This window comes from Arachis ipaensis, chromosome B07 (assembly GCF_000816755.2).
Source record: "Arachis ipaensis cultivar K30076 chromosome B07, Araip1.1, whole genome shotgun sequence".
Taxonomy (NCBI): Eukaryota; Viridiplantae; Streptophyta; class Magnoliopsida; order Fabales; family Fabaceae; genus Arachis; species Arachis ipaensis.
In genome coordinates, this window is record NC_029791.2 from 11,627,467 (window position 1) to 11,650,760 (window position 23,294).

General features: G+C 32.3%; 2 protein-coding genes across 9 annotated transcripts; one reads left to right on the top strand and one right to left on the bottom strand.

Annotated features, from left to right (window-relative positions):
* On the top strand, window positions 4,816-9,311 carry LOC107608936 (mitochondrial substrate carrier family protein B). Of its 7 annotated transcripts, none has more exons than XR_001613024.2 (9): window positions 4,816-5,626; window positions 6,139-6,315; window positions 6,420-6,569; window positions 6,919-7,020; window positions 7,115-7,185; window positions 7,299-7,366; window positions 7,698-7,766; window positions 7,929-8,002; window positions 8,112-9,311. XR_001613024.2 is itself a non-coding variant. In XM_021107314.1 (8 exons), exons 1-7 carry the CDS (start codon window positions 5,447-5,449, stop codon window positions 7,751-7,753), a joined length of 804 nt encoding a protein of 267 aa, XP_020962973.1. In that variant the 5' UTR covers window positions 4,816-5,446; the 3' UTR covers window positions 7,754-7,766; window positions 7,929-9,311. The 7 variants fall into 7 exon arrangements, 4 of the variants coding, with proteins under 4 accessions (XP_020962973.1, XP_016166211.1, XP_020962972.1 ...); XR_002351140.1 differs by having other exon boundaries at window positions 8,476-8,642; XM_021107314.1 differs by having other exon boundaries at window positions 7,929-9,311.
* Window positions 8,313-14,887, bottom strand: LOC107608934 (protein DA1-related 2-like). 2 transcript variants are annotated; one of them, XM_016310722.2, is made up of 12 exons: window positions 14,333-14,887; window positions 14,044-14,198; window positions 13,234-13,324; window positions 13,023-13,134; window positions 12,012-12,135; window positions 11,688-11,771; window positions 11,402-11,521; window positions 11,083-11,295; window positions 10,649-10,711; window positions 10,453-10,565; window positions 9,979-10,037; window positions 8,313-9,895 (listed from the first exon to the last, which is right to left on the bottom strand). In XM_016310722.2, exons 1-12 carry the CDS (start codon window positions 14,379-14,381, stop codon window positions 9,576-9,578), a joined length of 1,503 nt encoding a protein of 500 aa, XP_016166208.1. In that variant the 5' UTR covers window positions 14,382-14,887; the 3' UTR covers window positions 8,313-9,575. The 2 variants fall into 2 exon arrangements, with proteins under 2 accessions (XP_016166208.1, XP_016166207.1); XM_016310721.2 differs by having other exon boundaries at window positions 13,023-13,143; window positions 14,333-14,847.

Below are 23,294 nucleotides of genomic sequence, written 5' to 3' on the forward strand. Positions count from 1 at the left end.
TGTACCAACTCAATATCTGCGTTTTCGGCGACATCTCTCCTCCTCATCCTTATGTACACGTTGCAATCAACTTCCGGAGACAATTCTTCATTGTTTTCGAGATTGTGAAGTGGTGCGATCAGTTTGGGTTTCTCTAGGTTTTTCTTATGTGTGTTTCTTTGGCTCTCACGAGGTGCATGATTGGTTCAAGCATGGCCTCCTCAATGAAGGTTGTTCCAAATTTGCAGGTATAATATGGTCAATTTGGCAAGATAGAAATATGGGTAATTTTCAGGGAATTTTTGGATCTGCTGGGTCAATTGCATACAAGGCTCGCAGGTGCATGGTGGATTTTGAATATACAACTCAGAATCGAGTGTCTTGCGTCCAGGGATTAAAATCTCTGTCTTGGTCTCCGCCAGAACCTGGTGCTTGGAAGTTAAATTGTGATGGGAGTGTGAACTTGGGAGATGATTGTGCTGGTTTTGGATGGGTGATTCGCGATAGCTCCAGTCAATGGGTAATGGGATACTCAGGAAATTCCTTTGGATCTAGTGTCATCAAGATGGAGTTGTGGAGTATATGGAAAGGTTTGGCTTGGGCTTGGGAGGCGGGTCTTAAGCTTGTTGTCTGTGAGACAGATTGCGCATCAGCTTTTGAGCTAGTGACTAGTTGGCAAGTTCCACTCTGCCATCTTGAAAAAGAAGTGATACAACTGATCTTTGACTTGAAGTTAAGAAGGGATTGGGATATTCGTTTTGAGCTTATCCCGAGAGAAGCTAATATCGTGGCAGATCGGTTGGCAAAGATGGGATCTGGAGGTAGCGGAGCTGATGAGGTTCACCTTTGGCACCAGCCGCCAGAGGTAGTTTACATGCTAATTTATTGTTATATATTATTTTTTAAGAATGATACACACTATACTTTTCCAAAAAAAAAAATGTAATTAGCATAGAAAAGTGCAACTATACTTTCTCTCTTTTTCATAAATAAAAGGAATTAAAATGAATTGACTGAATTTATCTTGGCTAAAAACTTAGTCACCAACGCTTTTTTCTTTTCCTATTTTATATAACAACTTGATTTTTTGTTTTTTCTTTCAACTTGGAAATGAATATGAAATTCTTCTTCGGGCACAAATGGTCAGCAAAAGCTGCTGACCAGTTAGCTTGATAAGAGTGCAAAGACAACGAAATGCATAATATATTAGAATATTCAAGATAAATGCATTGGGTACATTTTTGTATATAATATAAATAATAACCGTATGATTGGGTTTTAAGTTGAGTTTAATGATTGTCCCCGTCTCAATGAAAATAAGAATCTGTTTAACAGTTCAAGCCTTCACGTTCATGTGTTACGCTATACGCGTGGAAGATGACCCAATTAAGTTGAATCCCCCTTCAATAACTTACATCTTTCAGGAGTGTTCAAATGTTCGTTTTGATTTGAATATTTGATCGAGTCAGAACCAAAGAGAAAAGTGAAAATACATTCATAGAATCATAGTTGTCATTATTACAATGAATTAATAAATTAAATAATTAATAAAAAAAATTATTTATCTTTTTTTATATTAGTTTTAATTTTTTCTGTAACTACATTAATTGAAAGAACTTTTTCAACTATGAATCTTAATAAGAATTGACTTCTAATTATATAAGAAGTAAATTTCTAAATAAGTATTTACTTATATATATGTAAAAGAAATACTACACATCCAAGTCTTTTTATGAACCAAGTCTAACTAAGTTAAACAATAAAATTTAAAATAATATTAGTCATAACTGATTTTTGTTGTCTTAGACAAATTTGATTGGACTTGGTTAATAAAAAAATATGAATATGTAGCATTATCCTATATAAAAAGACAGATATTTATAAGGGTACAATATATTTTTTTTTCCCCGAAGTTTGGCAAAAATTTTAAAAATACACCTAAGTTTTATTTTGTTTCAATTTTGTCCTAAAAGTTTTCGATTTGCATCAAATATACCCTCGAAGACTAAATTTTCAAAAAATTTAAGACCAATATAACAATAATACTTGAAAATTATGCTTGATTTGCTTGTGTTGAGGGTTGTTCTTATGAAATTGTTGTTGAATCGATCTTAAATTTTTTGAAAAATTAGCTGTCAGGAGTATATTTGATGCAAATCGAAAATTTTTGGGACAAAATTGAAACAAAATAAAACTTAGGAATTTTTTAAAACTTTTATCAAACTTTAAGGACAAAAAATATACTTTATCCTATTTATAAATGATTATTTTAGTGTTTTAATTTGTAAAATTAGATATTATACAACACTGGCTCGACCCATCTTTTTTGGCAAGTTACGCAAGTCACAGCTATCCCTATTGTTGTGCAAACTGCTTAATTTAGAATATCAGTCTCACATATGACATCTCTATGACTAACATCCCAAACAAGAATAAAATCTCTTTAAATGGCAAATAATTTTCTATAAAAAACACTACTACTAGTTAAAACTCCCATTCAGCCTCGTTGCCAATTACCACTCCAATCTCTACTCACATAAATAAAGTCAATTTTGTCTCTACTGCTACGAAAATTGGCATCACAATTAATCTCACACGTATCATGAGAAGGCAATATCCAACTATTACTAATAGAAGGAGGCAAAGAAACACAATTCATCTCAAAAAAAGGGACCTAAGTTCCTACGCTGAAACTAGAGCCAAACCTATGATTTTATTCGGTGACCACAGTTTGTATAAATTAAAAATATCATTATTCCTTTATCGCCAAATCCACCAAAAAACCCACAAAAATTTAAAAGCTTGTCCCTTACTATTTTTCAAGAACCAAAAATACATATTTTGAAGTTGAAAATTAATTTGTAGATTTTGCCAAACAATTCGAACTTTCACACAACTTCTAGCACAATGTAAGACAATTTTTAAAAAGGCAAGACACCTAAGACACCTAATTGATTATAAAATGTAAATATAAACCATTAAATTTTGGATACAATTTAAATATAATTAATTCAGTCGTTGTATTAAATATGCAATTTACATGTTAAAAAGTGCCATAAATTTGAATATTTTAACTACTTAAACTAATTCAACCCGAATTTATTGATTCCGTTTGAATGTTTTTATTGATGCTGTCAAGCCCTTTCATTAAACATTCCTATTTCACATAAATTTAAAATTTGTATTTTAAAATTGGGTTAATAGTCAAAATCGTCCTTAGAGGATTACCTAATCTTTATTTTGGTCCCCAAAAGATAAACAATCAAAGTAATCTTTGAAAGATAACTGCATTGGTCAAGTTCATCCTTCCGCCATCTAAGTAGCTGACGTGACTAATATTTACTGACTTGGAACGTTAACTGATAGCGTAGCAATCTCAAAAACGACATAACTTTGTTTTTTCCCCCCAAGTTGTGACGACGTCGTTTGATCTCCATAATGGATATTCAAACGTTTCTCCCCATCACTACTCCTCGATTTCTTCCTTTGAAAGTGCGATCTAGAACTTTCTCGAGCATTGTCCCTCCCTCGTTGTTCGCCGCTTCCACTCCTTCACCATTTCTGCTCATTGACTTTCCACCCGTAATTGTCGGCACCGTCTGCTTCCTCGGCCTCAGGCTCCACGGCTTCTGCACCGCCTCTTCCGTCCTGGCTACTTCAGCTACCTTGCTGTCATTCTGCTTCTCCTTCTCCTCTTCGGCCTCATGCTCGTTATTAGTGTTGGTGATGCGGTTATGAAGTGGAGGAGTGTGGTGTTTGTTTTGGTTGTGGCTGTTGCTATGGTGGTTGGAAGGGAAAATAGCATAGCGGTTGGTTCTCGGTGGTTGCGATCTGACACATGATAGGCGGTTATCGGAGTCAGAGTCATGCTCGTGATCAAAGACAAGGTGGCGGAAGCGGTGGTGGTGGTTGTTGTTGTTGGAGATGGTTACGTGGTGGCTCTTGACAATGCCGGTACCTCTCTATTTCAAAAACAGTAAAGTGAAGTTGTGAAGAGGCTGAGACTTCAACGGTGCTGTAGCCATTCACACACGTTTTCTCTTCTTTGTTTCGCTAGTAAAAAAGAAGAACAACAATAAAAGTTGGTTGAAACTCGAAACGTTGTCGTATAGAAGGTGAAAAAGTGAAAAATCCTAGAATAAGGAAAAAAAATTGAATGAGAGATGATTTTAGAAGATTGTGATGAATTTAGAATTAAGTTCCTAACATTGGAATTGATTTGAGTTAATTTAACAAACTTATCTGTTCAACATCAACATAACTAAAGTTTGAAGTGTGCTACACTGTTAGTTCAGTTAATACCGAGATGATGGAAGAATGAATTCGACCAATACAATTATCTTTTAAGAATTACGTTGATTAATTTTATTTTTTGGGGACCAAAATAAAGATTAAATAATTTTTTGGAGACAATTTTTTTTTAGTATCTAATCTAATTATATTTTATCTTTGCTTTAAAGCTTAACCTTCTAAACTTTAAAATTTTAAATAAACAATAGCAATGGCTTTTCTTTTACAATTTCGGCCACCAATCCCCGACAGATTCCAAGATGTAAGAAAGAAAAGCACAAGCAAAAGACAAAAGCAAATTAGGTCGATAGTAACATTTACTTTAATTTCTTAATTAGTTATTTAACATTTTTTCTTATAATAAATAAATACTAGTAACTTATNAACTATTTTATCTTTAATATTAAAGCAGATCTTTCAAGAATTTTGATATATGATAAAAATCAAGGACACGTGTCTACTTCTGATAGGACACTTTGGTTTAACCGACGTTACCCTAACCTTGACTATAAATGGTTAAATACTGATAGCTGGCCACAATTTCTGAGTTTCTCATCTCTCAAAAATCAAAATCACAATTGGCAGCAACTCGCATATTCCCCACAAAAGCACACATATTCTCCCAAACAGTAACATTCTCCTACACTTGTTACCACGGTAGACTCTGTCCTTCAAATCAAAGTAAAATCAATTCTCACCGTCGATCTTTTATTTCAAAATCTATTCTACCATCTTACTGACGCGGAACACCAAACTACTGTGCAACCCTCGATAGTGAACAACCACCATTTTGCTCTAATTTTCCTCGTGAAACCAACCTAGGCTAATACGGCATCGTTTAACACACGCTACGTCACAAAAACGACGTCGCAAGTGAGTGAAGGCGAGAGAGGGGAAAAAAGGAAAAAGAAAAAAAAAAAAGAAGAAGGAAAACCTTGTTTTGAAATTTCCCTAGCTAAGTCGACGAAGTAAAGAAGAGAACAAAGAGAGTGTGGAATGGGGGAAAGGAAATGCTTGATACTCAGTTTTGGTTCAATCTTCTGATAGTTGAAGTTTGATTCTTTTTAAAGCGATACGTTGCGTTTTGGAGTTTTGGTGTTAGTGTGGATTCGGTTTAGTGAGGGAAGGGTTCGTGAAATTTTTTGACCGATAAGGAAAAAAAAAATAGAAATTGGAGATGCAAACGGAGGCTAGGGTTGGCGTGGCGGTGGAGGGAGGTGTGAGGAAGCTGGTTCAGCCGCCGCAGCAGAAGCCACAGCAGCTTGGGACGGTGTCGCAGCTTCTCGCAGGAGGAGTCGCCGGCGCCCTCGCCAAGACCTGTACGGCGCCGCTTGCGAGACTCACCATCCTCTTTCAGGTTCCAAATTTATGGTCAATTGTTTTTTTTTTATTAATTACTACTTTTTAAGGGGAAAAAATTGAACTTTTTGGTGCTTATACTGAAACTTTGCCACAAATTTTCTGAATATTTTTTCTGTATTATTATTGTCATGAAAGAAATTTTCAGTTGGGAACTAGCGAACTAGTTTTGGTCCAAAATTCAGTGTTTTTTTATTATTAAATTGGAAGAAAAAGGGAATGGTGGATTAATGATAAGCTGGGAAGCGAAAAGAATGAACTTCGAACTTCTTTTGAGTATAGTTTGGGGTATGTTGTGTTTAGCTCCACATTGATTTTGGGGAGTTGGGTGTTTGAATATAATTTCCTTCCTTATTTAGTTTTATTCTTTTGCCAGAAATTTTACCATGTTACATCACCCGTTTTAGAGGATGCATATATTTTCAATGACTTCAATCCTGTTCATTTTCTATTTTATTATCTGATCTATGTCTAGCGTACCATACTTTTCTAATTTTTGCCATCTTTTAGGTTCAAGGCATGCATTCTAATGTTGCAACTTTGAGAAAACTCAGCATATGGAGTGAGGCTTCAAGAATTATTCATGAAGAGGGATTTCGAGCTTTCTGGAAAGGAAATTTGGTTACAATTGCTCACCGCCTACCCTATTCGTCTGTTAACTTTTATGCATATGAGCACTACAAGAAGGTTATTCCTATTCTGATGCATATATTTATTTTCATTGGACTATCTTACAGAGAAATTTTTTATTTAATAAGTTTTTATTGTTCTAAGATTGGTTATTTGTGCAGTTATTGAAGACAATTCCTGTATTGCAAAGTCATACAGATAATGTCAGCGCAGATCTTTGCATACAGTTTGTAGGTGGTGGTCTGGCAGGAATAACTGCTTCTGCATCTACTTATCCGTTGGATCTTGTAAGAACACGGCTTGCTGCTCAGGTGAGATTTAAATATTTAGCGTTTTTGTCTTATTTAACATTCACTCCTTTAGTCTGCCTGGCCTTATGAATTTTGCCAATATGTATGGTTTAAGTTCTAGATTTTCATCCAACATTTGTGCCTGAGTTGTCATCCCAGTCAATTTAATTTTGTCCCTTATAATCAGAATCAATTGCATAAGTAGTCTGTGTTGCACCTTAGTCACTTGTATGCAACGAGCTTTGTGCAAATCTGAACGCTTATTGCCTTATCTTGAAGTCAGATTATATACCTTTGATGTTCATTTAGTCTTGGTGAATTTTGATGTGTAATGTGCTTAATATCAATTGCTGATACTAAAATAATGCAGACAAACACCGCATACTATAGTGGTATATTTAATGCTTTACAAACTATTAGCAAGGAAGAGGGAATATTTGGCCTTTACAAGGGACTTGGAACTACACTCTTGGTATGCCGTTATTAACAACTTAGCACTTTAATATATTACTTGTAAAAGTGTGTTTCTTTCTGTTAGTAAGATGCATCTCCTGGTGTTAATGCAGACTGTAGGACCAAGTATAGCAATAAGCTTCACTGTATATGAAAGCATGAGATCTTATTGGCAATCAAATAGGTAATCAGTCCACAAATTAATATAGTGTTAACATGACCTCTACCTTTGCCTTATTTGATATATTCTATAGCCAGCATGATATTGATGTTCATTATCTATCTGTCCCACATCAGACCCAATGATTCAGCTGCTGTTGTCAGTCTGGCTTGTGGCAGTCTTTCAGGCATTGCATCGTCAACAGGTGAGTGATCTAAAGGCAAATTGATTAGTTGAACTAAGGTGATCCTTGATTCCTTGTCACAAATATTCTTGATATCTTGAACCTTTGTTGTGCCTTGTTACACTAATATTTTGACAATTTGCAGTTTTGATGTTTCTTGCAACTTGGTAGTTTACCTTTTTCCTACATCTCTAAGTAGTATGCCATTGGAGCATTTAATATAGTTCTGTTTTATCTCATTATTAGATTTGCAATTACAGTTAAGAATCCTTCACTCAAACTATTGAATTGCTAAACCCTAGAATATTAAAGGAGTTAATGTCTGTAGTACTTTACTATGCTTTTGATGCAGACAAAGAGAGTCTGGTGCAGGAAGTGCACCAAGTATCTAACCAGATTGACCCCTAGAACCAGAGACCAGGTTGGAATTGTTATTTTATCTCTGGCATATGAGAAGTTAGTAAGGAAGACAACAAACCAAACCTTTTCCTGTCTCTCTATTAACTTTATTATTATATAAGCTCAAGTAATCATCTTTCCAAGTTTTATTACTTGACATGTCTCCCCAAGCTAACCTATGCAGTGAATTCTATCATGGGGTGGCATTACTGATGAAAATTTCCTGAGTTATCAAATGTGAGAGGCGTCCTCTTTGAGGTATGCTTCTCACTTAGGCTTACCTATCACCTGATGCTTGGTTTGGTATCAGAATCCTTCAAGCATTGTTGATATGTTTCTGAGGAATCTGTTCTTGCTGCTTTTATAGTGTTCCTTTCAGCATAGTCCAAAATGAAGGAGATTTTGGTCAAAGGAAACATAGCATACTATAATCGAGTTCCTTCTGATGAAAGTAAATGAATTAAAGGAAATCTCACTACAGTTCTTTGTGGGGGAGTAAACTAAATCTTATATATTTCTTGTCTTTGTATAACTAAGGCTCTGTTTTGTTTTGCATCTTTTATGTTCTGGATTTGTTGAATGCTTATTTTCTTTACAATTGTTTTATGGTTTTATCAAATTTGATGACTAATATGAACAAGTTATGATCTCATCTACAATACAATCCTGTGCTAAATTGAATTTCTTACAAGAATGGATATGGTTCAATTCATCTGTTATGTAATATGCAGCAACATTTCCCTTGGATCTTGTGAGGCGCCGGAAGCAACTGGAAGGGGCTGGTGGGCGAGCCCGTGTGTATACAATGGGCCTCTTTGGTATGTTCAGGCACATTATTCGGACTGAAGGTCTGCGAGGTCTATACAGAGGAATTTTGCCTGAATACTACAAGGTGGTGCCTGGTGTAGGCATTTGCTTTATGACCTACGATACACTGAAGAAGCTTTTAGCCGACATTTCTGCATAATCGCACAATTCTGCTTTGGAGTTCCGAGATACAATTAAGTCGATAAAGTTATATACTGATTTAAGTTCGTAAGTTATACTGATTTAAGTTGATTATATTTCATGGGTTCGCATGGTGGCAATTTTGTGATGCTGCTGTGGGGATTGCAATTTTTCCCTGTACAGATCATCAAGAACATTTAATATTTACCCGTTAGCAGTCTTGTATTCTCATGTGGTCTTCTCTGTCTTGCGCTTGCTCTCTCTGGAAGACAGAGTATTGGAATGAACTATAATATCAGCAACTGAATGCCTTAAGGAGACAGTTTTTGCACATGGAATCTATATACTGTCTTTGTTCACCAGATGAAGTTGAAGATATCCATGTGATTGTAGGCTTTCAGTGTTGTCCAGCATTGCTGTTTTTTCCCTCAAGAAGGATCGTTATTTCAGAAGTGACCTATTCTTACTAATAGAGTAGTTATAGTTAGTAGTTACATGTCATTTTAGTTAGAGTACATTGTCTTACATTCATATTATGAGTAGTTTCAAGAGTTGTCATTTAGAGGAAATCTTTTTCTTACAAATAACAATTAATCTCAAGTGGAATCTTAGTTGGGAACAAATTTGTTGTGAATTAGAAATTTTATGCAGAATATGTTTATAAGAGAAATGTTGATCAACATTGTCAACATAGATCAAGAAACATTTTTGTTTCTCTTTTGCTCAATGGAAGTAAAACTTGTTGAATACAAGCCTACAAGGTTGTGTCTTGAGTTTTAAACCATACAAGACCAATCACTTGTTAAATCAAAATAAAAAAGAAAGTTCTCCAACCCATAATAAGTGATGAACTTGTGTTCTCACTTTTCAGTTTGACTTTTGACTACTCTGGTAGAAGACCAGTGTAACGAATATGGTCAAGAATGGCACGTAAACCATATTTATTAACAGCTTCATTTGCAGCTCTAAAGCCACCACCATAAGCAGGGGAAGAATCATTTGCAATCTGATTCAAGAAAAACTCTCCCAACTTGTTTTCAACATGAGACTTTGCTCCTTTCTTTGAGGAAGAGGAGGATGAAGAAGGATAAGATGATGATGCTGCTGCTGCAGATGTTGATGGCATTACTTCTGACTCAAGCCACATGTATGAGAGAACCTGACATATACCTTCCTCTACTTCAGGATTAAGGTTGCGGTAACCTGCTTTGATCAACATAAATATGATGTTATTATTACGTATACTGAGAGTATAATACAAAGATAATGATGAAAATGTCTGTCACCTTTAAGTCTTAACCATGCATGCATCAACTCATGTGCAAGGATGGCACCTGTGAGTAGCCTGCATCAGATACAAATATCAAATACTTCTAGCATGTACATGATAAAAACATGGTTTTGAGAATCGGACCAAACTGACCGGTTCGACTTAGTTAACTAGAAATCGACTATTAAATCGATTAGGTTTAAGGTAAATAGTTTGACAAAAAAAATCGATTAAAAAATTGGTTAATTAGTTAAATCGGTACTATTTTCCAAAATCAATTTTATTTAAAATCACTTTTTTAATTATATATTTTATATATAAATATATTATTTTATTATATCCAATTTAATTTTGGTTAAATTTTTTAATTTTTAAATTCTAAACCTTAAGATGATATATTGTCATGTAAATTTATATCATCCTTTATGCACTTTTAAGAGAAAAAGGTATTTGTATTTGAGTGAGAATAAGCATTTACTCTTGTAGTTACCTTGGAAGACCATATAGGACAAGAATTGCTGTAACTTCACATCTTCTAACCAGCATTTGATTTTGAGTTCTCGTCATTCGTCGATGGCCTCCATGTCTTGGCTTTCTATGTATCTGACACATGAAATCGCAAGATACTGTAATTCCCAGACAAATGTTCAATGTATTTTTAAAGAAAAATTTTTCTAATTTCATACACTGGTGATAGTCTGCTCTTCTGAAAGGCATATGCCCCTTGTTTCTGGCATGTGATGAACAGCCTGCAAGAAGCCATACATAGTAAACGATGACATCATTGACTGAATTATTTCATGTCAAATTTTGGTAAAAAGTTAGACAAATTAGTCCTATCGTTATTTAATAGACATAACAGCTATAAGAATTTTTAAAATTCTCAAACTAGTCCTTCCATGTATACGAAGTTACGAGCAATCTAATGTAAGGACGAAGTTGTCTAACAAAATAAAAGTTTGGAGATTAATTTAGGGATTAAAATTTGTTGAGAATCAAAATGTCTGACTAAAAATTTCTTAGGGACTGATTTGGTGTATGACATGTGACTAAACATCATATGCAGTGAGACTTGGAAAGGTATATATATAAAAAAAACATTGGATGGAACTTTTCTTACATTTTTCTCCCCAACAATAGCTTCATTGAGTGCTTCTCTGGCCACAAGAAGCATGGGAATTTGTTGACCTATTTTCATATTCATCCCTTCATAGTAATCTCTGATAGAATGATAAAGAGGCTGGCAATCACCAGTGTCTATTATCGCAGATTCCATGCACTCCATGCACAAACTTCTTCCATCTTCAAGTCTATAGTATTTTACATTCCGAGGCTTCAAAGAAAACACAGATTCAGAAAAAATAAGGGCCTTCTTTACATGTTTCACAGAACTGAAATTATTGAACATATAAAGACTAATAGTTATAGCTGTATTGTACCTCCAATCTTTCGCAACTGCAGCAGCGAGATGTATAATCATATTCATGAGATGGACAGTATTTTTGGGACCAAAAAGGGTGGCACCTATACTCAATCAATCCAGCAGCATTTATAGGAATCTGAAATCACAAAACATGAATGCATATTTTCAATAATTTTAAGAGTCCTGTTTCATGAAGATTACTAGGAGGTATATGAATGCATAGAAATTGACTACCATACTCAGAGGAATATAACAATGATAAGGTAGAGATATCTGAACTAGTAATGGCTCAATGATCTTACAAATTGGAAGCAAACTTCACATTTTGGGTGAGTCAACTCTTTAAAACAGGACTTGTGATATGGATGCTTCCCTGACAAAGAAAACTTGCATCAAAAGAAAAAAGAGACAGTAAGAGAATGATGAAAGACAAGTATGAAAACTAATATTTCTGCAGCACTATACAACTTTGGTGACAATCCAAAACAACATTCATTTGTGGGAAATATCTGAAGTATTTTACACATGTGAGTGCATTTGCATGCTGTGTCTGAAAAATGTGTAGAAAACTATAAACAAACAAAACCAAACATCCAACAAGTATCAGAGGATCAAGATCAAACTACCTCGCGCTCGGTAATGGGATACTGACAAGCGTGACAACGAAAGCAATCTGGATGAAAATAAGTATCCAAGCATCCCAAACAATTTCCATAGAGTATCTCTTGGTTACACCCTCCACATATTTTTCTATTCAAAAGCAAAATACTCATTACAAAGTTATAAATGGTAGTAATATGAGTTTGATTTTGATTATATATTTAGATAGATGGAAGTGGTAGGCTTTAGTCCCCCTCTTATCCCTTGTATTTTTCATTTCAGAGAAAACTAGATTATTAGAATAGATTCCTTATATTTATTCTATCTGATTCTCGAATCAAATAATAATACATAGATATTTTCCTGAGATAAGTATATGCCGTTTTGTTAGTTATTTCAAAACAGACTTTCACATGTCACAATATGATTTGTGAACGAGATGGAGTTAGATGTAAGAAACTTGATGCAAGTTTATGCTTTTCAAAATTCCTCTTGAGGCCTTCTTTAGAGGTTGAGGAGTTGAAGCAAGGTGGTGACTGTATGCCAGCAAATGCATCTAGTTTCTTTTCAACTTTTCTTAATTTGTTTGGAAAAGGTACTGAAAGAACAGATTCTTATTCCTTTTTCAACTTGGTTCATTTGAAAAAACAAGAAATGATGCACCAGGACCATCAATCCATCATTTATTGATATGAAGTCTTTTATCTTCATGAAAATTTTCTTAAACATTGAAAGTATTTGATCAATGAAAAAGATAAATAAAACTTTATGTATAGTAATTTACATTTACATCTGGTTAGATGCTTCCATGTAAATAAAGTGATTTTCTTTTTTTAGTTTTTATTTTTTGGTGAGATGGTGAACACAAAAGATCATTATATATATATAGCCTGAAAAATCTTGAGGATGTGGAAAAAGCATAAAAAGTTATTTCAATTTGTTCTATATGACCAATATCAATAACCTTGATATTGACTAAAGTGGAATAAAACAATTGAACTATGGCATCCATATTTCAGTAAAAGATTCAGTTTTACCTATAATCTCTGGGGTAATATGGAGCAGCATTATATGGAGGGTATGCAGATGAGTTCAAACTATCTTGAAGTGCTTTTCCATAATCATCATTGTCTGTCCCCCAGTTATATCCTTCATGTGCTAACAAATAAAATCAAAGTTTAAAAAGCTATGGTCAGAAGGATCATGATAGCATGGAAATAAACATTTCTTTGAAAATTAAGTACCTACCATTTGGTCGCTTTAAATCTTCTGCTGAAGATCGTGACATCGCATGGCCGAGATCATCATTCTCCCTGTTATGAGCTCTAGAACCATCATCCTAGTTACATCAGCAGTATTATTCAAGATATTCTCTTGTCCTTAATCAAGCATGTAATGGTAAATAAATTCAATAAAGTTCTTCATCAAAGCAATTGATAGTTGGAAGTGAATAATAATTTTCGGTTTCACAAAGCTGAATAATCAATCTAGAGGGGGCATAATTATATGGCATATGCTTAAAACAATTGTTCAGAAAGAGCTGACATGACTTATCAATAAAGGATGCACATGATTCATAAATCATAAGAAATCCATAAATTTCTGGTCCACAAGATACAAAGTAGATTTATGACATTGAATGAAATGTCATCACTTGGATTTGGATATGAAATCTATTTGTACAGTTGTAGGGAAGCATGATGATGACATTCAAATTTTCCCATTTTTTTCATTGAAATCAATGAAACTGTTCTGTTGTTAAAACACAGTGAGAATTCAAATTGACATTAGTACAAAACAAGTTATGCATTGATAAAAAGAGAAGAAGTCACTCAGATGTTCTAACTTTTAAGGAACTATTAAGCATCAGGAGAATGCAACATGAGTGTATAATTCGAATCATAGAAAGGAGAAATATGTCTGTAAAATTCAATTTTGCTAATAGCTATAACTTTTGACTTAGTGGTAAGTGCTTGATTCTACTAGCAACTTGCATTCTTTACTTTGAGGAAAGCAACAATAGACATCATTGAAGAGAATAGGTAATTTAGAGTTTACAAATGGTCTAGGGGGTGCGCGCCAAGCGATGTTTTCCTCGTCCGGTTCTTGCAGGCGACGGCCACCTCTTCCTCTATTGGACCCTCCTTTGAAAAGCTTACTTAACCATTTCATGAAACTAGGCCTTCTCTCTGAGCGTGAAGAACTATAATCCCCTGCTTACAACCAAAATGTTTCAATCAGAATTAGAACCACCATATGAAAAGTGTAACTAAATTGAAAGACTTTGAGAATACCCATCAATTAAATCAACAGAAAGTAGTTGAAAGTTCAATTAATAGCTTCATACCATATATACATGGATGAGAAAAGTGATTGATATCTGAAGGAGGAGCCATATATGAGATAGAGACTTTGAGAGAAGAAAAAGTGAAGAAAGAGGAAGGAAAAGGACAGGAGGGAGAGAAAGAAGAAAGAGGTTGGAGAATGAGAGGTAGGAAACAAGTTCCATGGAATGAAAGAAAGAAGGAAGGTTGGTTAATAGTAGTAGTAGTTGAAGGGTGGTGATGAGGGAGAGGAATCTGTGAGATTCTTGGCTTGGAAAGCAATGAAGAGAAAGTTAGAGGATGGAAGAAAGATGGGGTTGTAGAGGAGGGGGAATCTGATGTGGATTGTAGAGAATCAAAGTGGATTTAGAGAGAGAAACAAAATGTGGGAAAAAAGAAAAAGGGTAGGAAAAGAAAAAGAAGTGCTGTGTTTGCACGCATGCATGAAGCAGAAACAGAAGAAGCAGAAGCAGAAGTTGAAACTTGAAAGTAGTTGTAGTGTTTATAACTAACTAACTGTACTTCAATTTCTTTTCTCTTTGTTGCTTTTTCACATGCCTCTTCTTGGGTTTCCAAGAACTTTTGCCGGGTAACAAAGAGTATAGAGACAGTTTTCAGTTTCAGGTTTTCCTTCTTTTGTTAACTGTCAACTTCAACCATTTTTGTGATTATTCATAGAATAATACCATGTCTTTTATGTGCCCAATTTTATTTGGAACACAACAATGTTAAGTTGTTTTTAGAATGACTTGTAACATTGTTCATTTTTTGAGGACAAAAGTGGATGCCAATTTATACACATGAATAACAGATAATCATTTATCCCAAAGACAAACTACTCTAATCATTCTAAAATATGTACCGAAAAAAAAAAACAAATAAATTTTTAATAAATTTAAATATAAAAACTAATTTATCCCTCCAAAAGAATTAAAAATCTCTATCTCCTCGTCGTCTCATTCCTCTTCTTCTTTCATGAATTCTTTCATTTTACTATCTATCACTCAACAATGTTTTTTTAACCAAAATTTAAAATCACTACACTAACTAGGGTGGCAATGAATAAGGTAGGATGGGGTTTGGATTCAATTCTAATCCTATTAGCGAGTTGAAAATATCTCAACCCTATCTTTAGTTATTCTTAATTTGTGGGTGCCCGATCCTGCTCACAAGTTATTAAAAAGATACAACATTATTATATAATTTGATGATAATTTAAAATAAAATTGATTTTTATGTAAAAAAAGTATTAAATTATCAATTAGTGATCTTCTCTTAATGATTAAGTATATTTTGTATTTAGTGAAAGGTTCTTAGTTCAATATTCACTTGAAATATATTTTTATATAAATATATAACATATATATGTATAAAGTACGAGTTAATCAAGTAAGATTGAGAGTATCTGGATCAAGTTAACAATCATTAAATCGAGTTTAGTACACGCAGATAAAAACCCCTAACACTTGAAAACACTCACAACACAAAACTACAACCATATCCTGAACTCTATGTACGCAACCCAAAAACAAAAAATTAATTATATGTATCTGCTATTATTGTATTGATTCAATGTTTTTTATTTTTTATTCCGATTTTATTTTATTTATTTGTTAAATGGTTATTCTCTCTTGTCCTTTCCACCAAAGCAAACCCTTTTGTGCTGTTTGTCTCCCCTTTGACGTTTGTCNNNNATTTATACTTTTTTTTTTCTAAATATTAATTAAAAAGAAAAACAAACGCTGCCTTACTTGACAAATTGAATTAAAAAGGAGAAAATTCTCAAGATAAATTCAAAATTTTTAGTGATGTATATTGTATTTGTAACGTGTTGATTTATACCATCAAAATCTGATGCATAAGCATCATGGTTACTTTAGTAGGGTTTAATCAAAGAAGAAAAAAAATGTCTAATAATGTTAGGCCAGTGAAAAATAAGATCAGATTATTCTAAAGCTTGGACGGCTAAATATATATTATAAATGATTTTATACTCTTCAAGTCGTATAGCACTATAGCTGACTTTAAACTTTAAAGCTTTCAATTTTAAGTATATTAATCCCAACCAAATAATGCTCAGATGCACAGTAGTGTTATTCCAAATTACAGAAAAGAATCTTGACATGCTATACTCACTTATATAAAATGAAAACTATTATTTGTTTATACAACTTATATCACATACCACGTTAACTCACACTATTTAGTATTCGATAAAATGTGAAAACAAATAATAAACAATGTATAATATTATATACAATAATATATGTTGAATAACATAATTGATATATAACATATATATAACATATACTAAAGACAAATCAGTTCATTTTAGAGTATTTGCAAATATATATTGTATTGTGTTTTAGATGGCCAAATATATAGATCAAATGATTGTATTGTGTTTTATCATATAATTCTTTTATTTTTTGTTATTTGTCTATCTTTTATTGATCTACTTTTTAATTAAATATTTTTTATTTTCTTCGTATACATCAAAATCATTTAAAATAAAACTCTACCATCTTTTTAATGATATGCATTACTCTAACTTTTTTTTCTTATATCATTACTTTTTATTCTATTCATATGTGTTTGACCACTCATCTATCAAAGTATCCTCATTTTTATTATACTAAACTATGTTTATGTTATTTTTTTGTCATCCGATACTCATTTCATATAACATAATTGGTCTAATAATATATAGTATAATAAAATTTATTTTTAAATTTTAAGAATTTTTTTTTATCACATATATAACCAGATATATTTTATCATTTTAATCTATCGATTTGAATTCTATAATTTAACACCCTAAAAAAGAAAAGAAAAAGAAAAAAAGTAAAGTGAGGGAAAAGTATTATTATGAATCTACTCCCTGCCATTAGAAAATGTGATAACCATTTTTATATTTGTAGAAGAGACGCTGAAAGCTGGGAAGCTGAAAAGCCAATTGAGTAGTAAAGAAGAAGCATTTTACAACCAATCCATCTTCCTTTACTAGTTGTTTTATATTTGTATGAGCTGCTAGATTCGTTATCCAGCTAATTCATTGGGTACTCATAGCAATGCAAGACATAGGACATGGTCTTAATTAAGCCAGCTACGTAGGGACATACCCATAAAGTTTGGACCCAAATTATATTGTGCCTAATACAAATACAAAAAATTGCTTTCCAACAAAAGGAAGGATTGGGAATCAAATTTGAATGGATTATCCAACGTGTACATTAAAATCAGCTATTAAAATTAGTTATTAGTATAAAATATATGTTAAAATATAAATATATATTGAAAATAAATTAAATCACACATGTATTTATATACAAATACATAGTGATTGATTTTAATAACTGATTTTGGTATATGAAAAATATTTTTGAATTTGAATAGTTAATTATACATGCTTCAAATATTTGTGATATAAAAAGATCAAGTATTATTTAAAAGTTATTAAGTTATATTTTTAGAATGTTCAATTTATTAGTTTGATATATTTGATTTTGTTTGGCAATTCCACTAGGTAAACAATGAAAATTATGAACAATGTAAACAACGGGCTGCACCCGCAGGCCCAATAACACCTTTACCTACCCTAAACCCTAATTTCACCATAATCAATTAATCATTCCACCACCACAGTTCCTATGTCGACACTCATCATCGCTTCCCTGTGACGCCGCTCACCGTCGCCGACACGAAGCTTCTCAGCGCCGCATTTTGCCCGTCGTCGCTGCAATGAAGCCACCTTCTCCTTTTCTGTTCTGTCGAACGCCACACCTCTGCCCCTACCACCACACTGCGGACGCGAGTTCTAAGCGATGTCCCTGCCCAGCGCGGTCGCTGCTGCAGTCTCAAACCAACGCCGATCGTTCTCTCTATTGCGCGACTTCAACGGCCAAGTTCGACTCGGTCCGTCACTGCGCCACCACCCTCCTCACTAGTAAATTCTCTGTGCCCTGTTTTTATCGCGTTTGTATATGTTTCTTTTTTCATACTATATATTAGAAAGAGAAAAAATGGATGTTTTCTTTGAGTGGTGTTTAATAATGATTAAAGGGATGTTTCTTTTAGTTTGATAGATGTTTATTTGTTTTTAGTGGATGTTTTTTCTGAGCTATACTTATATGGATGTTTCTTTGTTTTGGGTGGATATTTTTTTCACAAGAATTACGGTACAACAATGGTGGTGCCATGGGATCACGGTACAACAGCAGCAGTGTCACGAGAATCGGTAGCGATGGCATCACTCCCTTGACTTGTTCATGCACTGGCAACATGGATGACGAGAAGGAAAGGACGCGCACCTCACGTCAGAGCTCCCACCAGCAGTGACGGCGCATTGCAGTGGTGGATATCCAGCGGCCTAAGCGGCGGAAGATTGAGTCGGAACGGAGACGTGCTATGAGGGAGTGTGTAGTGGAGGTTACGTTGTATGTAATCTTAATAATTTAAAATCAAACCCTAATTGTTATTAATTAATGTAAATATGATTTTTACATTTAATTTAAAATTAATTTTTTGTTTTGTTGTTTACGTTATTCAGTATGAGTGTTGTCCTTCTACACTTTCTCTTTGTCTATTTAATTACTAAATTTGGCTTTATGTTATGGGTTTAAGATTTTTCTTTATTTTAATCTAATAAGAGGTTATAAATACTTCATAAATTATGGTAGTTGTCATTCACTAATTAGAGGTGTGAAATCCCTTTTTTGGTTTCGTGAGAAAACTATGATGTAGACAAGTGAGATTGAGTGAGTCATTCTCCTATTGCATCGAAAAAATAGGTAGAAGGTTGAAGAGTATCTTTGATTCAATTCTTAAACTATAGCGTGGATAAGTTAGGTTAAAGAGTCTCTTTTTTGTTGCGTCAAGAAATTGGGTAGAAAGTAGAATGATTCTCTTTGTATTCAATTTCAATCTATCCATTTTGTTTCTATCTCAATTTTAATATATCTTTTTATTCCGTTTGAATTCTTGTCATTTTATTTATCCTCTTTTTGGTATCAGTTAATATTAGTAAATCTTTTGTTATTTTTTTATTTTTAACTTTTTTTTGGAAGATTTTAGGTTTTAGGATTAGAATTTAGAGTTTAAAATTTAATATTTAGAATTTAAAATTTAAAATTTAAAATTAAATTCATTCTTGGTTAAAAAAAAAAAAAGAGTGCAACTCGAATTTGTTGTTCAAATATAGTTTGATGATTACATGTGGAAAGCTATTGTATAGAAATGAAAAAAAAACGACAATGGCTATATCATTTGGAATTTACCTATAGTAAAATATAAAGGGTATTTTTATATATGAATAGTTAAGTTTGACAGTAGGCAAGGTTCCTGATTTTTCTTTAATTTTCAATGTTCTATAGTTGAAGTTTTCAACTAATATGCAAATAAATAGATAAACCATAGGTACCAAAACATAGAGAAAGTAGAAAGATGTGTGACTGAAAGATTGAAGGCTTGTCAAACACAAATGGATTAGGTAACAATTTATTGGCAATTTGATCTTATCTTTAGTCCGAAGAATTTGTTTGATAAGGATAAAATGGATATGTATGTGGCACATGCTTATGTTTTGTTCTTAGTGTGGGGAGGATATATCATATATTCATATATTCATGTGTCTATCTTTAATTTGATCTCAAAAGTGGGATATGTCTCTCATCTTCAAACTATGTTTCTTTGGCCCATAGAATGGTTCCATGACCGAAAGTTTTGAAGCATTTTTTCCTATGTGTCTAACTAGAATAAAAAGTGCTAATAAATATCAAAAATGGAAACAAAAGGTGCAACAATAATGCTATTTAATCCACAAGTCTTCTTCTTTTGATTTTATATACTAGAAAAGACATCATATCTGACTCAGACCACATGTTTAGAGAGCACCTTAGCTTCATGCTAAGATACCCCTTTAATTTCCACTTTTTTTTTTTTTTTGTCTTTTGTTTTTACTTAAATTAGTTGCAGCATCTTGAAACTTCAATTAAGGTTGGTCATAAAAGTTAATCAAACTATATATGTCTACATGCTCATGTGCAAGGTAGAAAAAATTAAGATTTTACGTGAAATTAAAAAAATAAATTAAGTATGTAAAACATAAAATTTTAACAAGATTCAAATTGTAAAATCGTTAAATTTAGTATAAATTTTATAAAATTGATTGATTCATTTAAAATCGTAATATCAAAAGAATTTAAAAGTTAAATCGAGATTCTAACTACTGTGCTCATGTGTTATTTTTGGTGATTCATGACCCATTCTTAAAAATTTTACATTGTCAACTAACAAAATTCATTTATTTTGCTCATTTTTTAAATGATATACTTAAAAATACGATAATATATAGTTAAATATTTGTATAAACATTTTATAACAAACAATACATGAAAAATATATTATATTATAAAACCTACAAATATTATTGTTTTCAAGGAAGAATATAATGCTTTTAACTTTGCAGCCACAGTTTTAGGATCCTTTTATTAACATTGTTTGATAGTAGTATGTAAAGTCTATTTGATTTGCCTTTTTATTTTAAATTTGTTTAAAATTTATTTTTCTTTTAAATTTTGTGAAAATTGATATAATTCTATTTTCTGTTTTTATTTTTTCTTTCACAAAATTTTAAAAAAATATTTGTCAATAAAATAACAGATAATAAAAACGTGAACTGAAACACAATAAAGATGCTCTTCTTTAATTTTCCAATCACCTTTGTTTTTACCAATTAATAACTTTCACATTAATTATTAGAATTGGACAATTTGCAGACGGTCTTTTACTATTTCTGAAATGAAACCATTTACACAGAGGTTCGATGATTACTTCACTATTAATTTATATAATATTTATGATATTTTTGAGTAAATTATAAGAATGATACGTTTAGCGGTTCATTTTTTTAGATATGGGATAAAGATCAGTGTAATTTTTTAATATTGAAAGTTAAGATGTCTTGTAAAATTATGGGGTTCTAAAATTTACAGAAGACGGATTGTCAGATCAGATTTTTTTTTAATTTATAAAAATAATACACAGATTACATATTGTGTTTGCATAGAATAGCGTCTCTAAAATATTATAAAATTTCATTTTTTGTAACATTAACGTAAAACTTTACTCACTTTTATATTAAAATAAAAAATCCGTAGTGTTATGCCATCGACCTCAACTTTTAGCTTTTGGTCCACTGCTTGTGGTTCGATTTTCATCCTAACATATATAATAATATCTAGATGCAAATTTTATGTTTCTTCACTCATAAGTATTTTAATTTCAAATTAATTTAACATAAACTTACTTATCTCTGACTCTTGTTTTTACATTGGAGGTAGTGGACTAGTGGTGTGTTTATTTAATACATAGACCAAAAAAACAAATTTAACGGTTTAGTTTGTAAAGGGTCATAATATAATACAATCAATTAGTATTTATTCGAATTATTTAATATATTTAAATATTTATTATAAAATATTACATTTTTATTATTATGATTCTTTTAGTACTTATAAATACACTTTTTTATATTGTATTATTTTAGACAACTTGAATATACTCAATAATATACATTATTTCTCGAGTTTAGTCTCTGGTTTCTAATATGGTATCAGAATCATGGTATCCTCCTTGAAGAGGATATGTTGTTTTTCTTTTGGTGAAATTACCGTATTTTTTACACTTTTCTTCTATTCTATTTTTCTTGTCTTTTGCCACTTCTTTCATGCTTTTTCACCTCATCGACTAGCCTATTTTTTTCGTATTGTGTCTTTCCAAGTCGAATGATCAAACACCATTGTCATCCGCCGTTTACCTATTCTCATGGAGAAATCATATATAGTTTTTGTTCCCTTCCAACAGTTTCATTTGCATTCTCTTGTAGCAGTTCCGTCTACTGTGGCAGTTTCGTCTGCGCTTCCTTCCGACAGTTCCGTCTGCACTTTCTTCAGACAACGGCAGTTCTATCTGCACTTCCTTCCGACAGTTCCGTCTGTGCTTCATTCAGACAGTGGTAGTTTTGATCGTCTGCACTTCCTTCAGACGGCAGCAGTTTTGTCTACGCTTCCTTCAAACATCGGCAGTTCCATCTGTGCTTCTTTCCGGCAGTTACGTCTGCACATGTTCTATCAGTTTATGCATTTTTTTATTTCATTATTTTAAATAAATTTCAAACTCAAGTGACGGGATGTCAGAATATATTAGGATCAATTAGCATTCATTAGAATTATTTAATATATTTGAATATTTATTATAGAATATTACATTTTTATTATTACGATTCTCTTAACACCTATAAATACCATTTTATATCGTATCATTTCAGATAACTTGAATACACTTAATAATACACAAATCTTTTCTCCAGATTAGTCTCTTGTAGTAACAAACTTTTAAGGAAATCTATATCTATATATAGAAAATTGAGTGAGTTCATGATAACTATTTGGTCTCTCACAGGATTTACTATTTATTTAATTTCTTCATATTTCTTTTTTATAGGAAAAAGAAAAAAAATAAAAAAAGTTAAAAAACCAAAGAACTTCGATTTAGAAAATGAAAGAATAACAATCAAAAAGGAAGACTATGGCTGATTACAAAAGAAGAAAAAAAAAAGGTGAAAGAGAAATAGAAAGATATGACCGAGGCTTCTTTAGTTCTTTCATTTTTTTTTTTCTTTTCTTTCTAGGGATGGAGAGAGGAGGATGTGCAAAAATGAAAACTAAGAAACGCAACATCCTAGAATAAACCGAGAGATGGATTAAGTTAAAAAGATAAAAGGATAAATGGATAAAGAGACTGACAAATTAGGTAATTTAAAATGGTGTGTCACTCTAAATTTTAGAGTGTTCTTTTTAACGGTATTTGTATAAAATTTAGATAAATTTTAAGATGTTTGAGATTATTTTAGATGATTTTGAAAAATTTTAGAATATTTTAAAAGGTCTTAAAAAATTTTAGAAGGTCATAAAATATTTTAAAAGA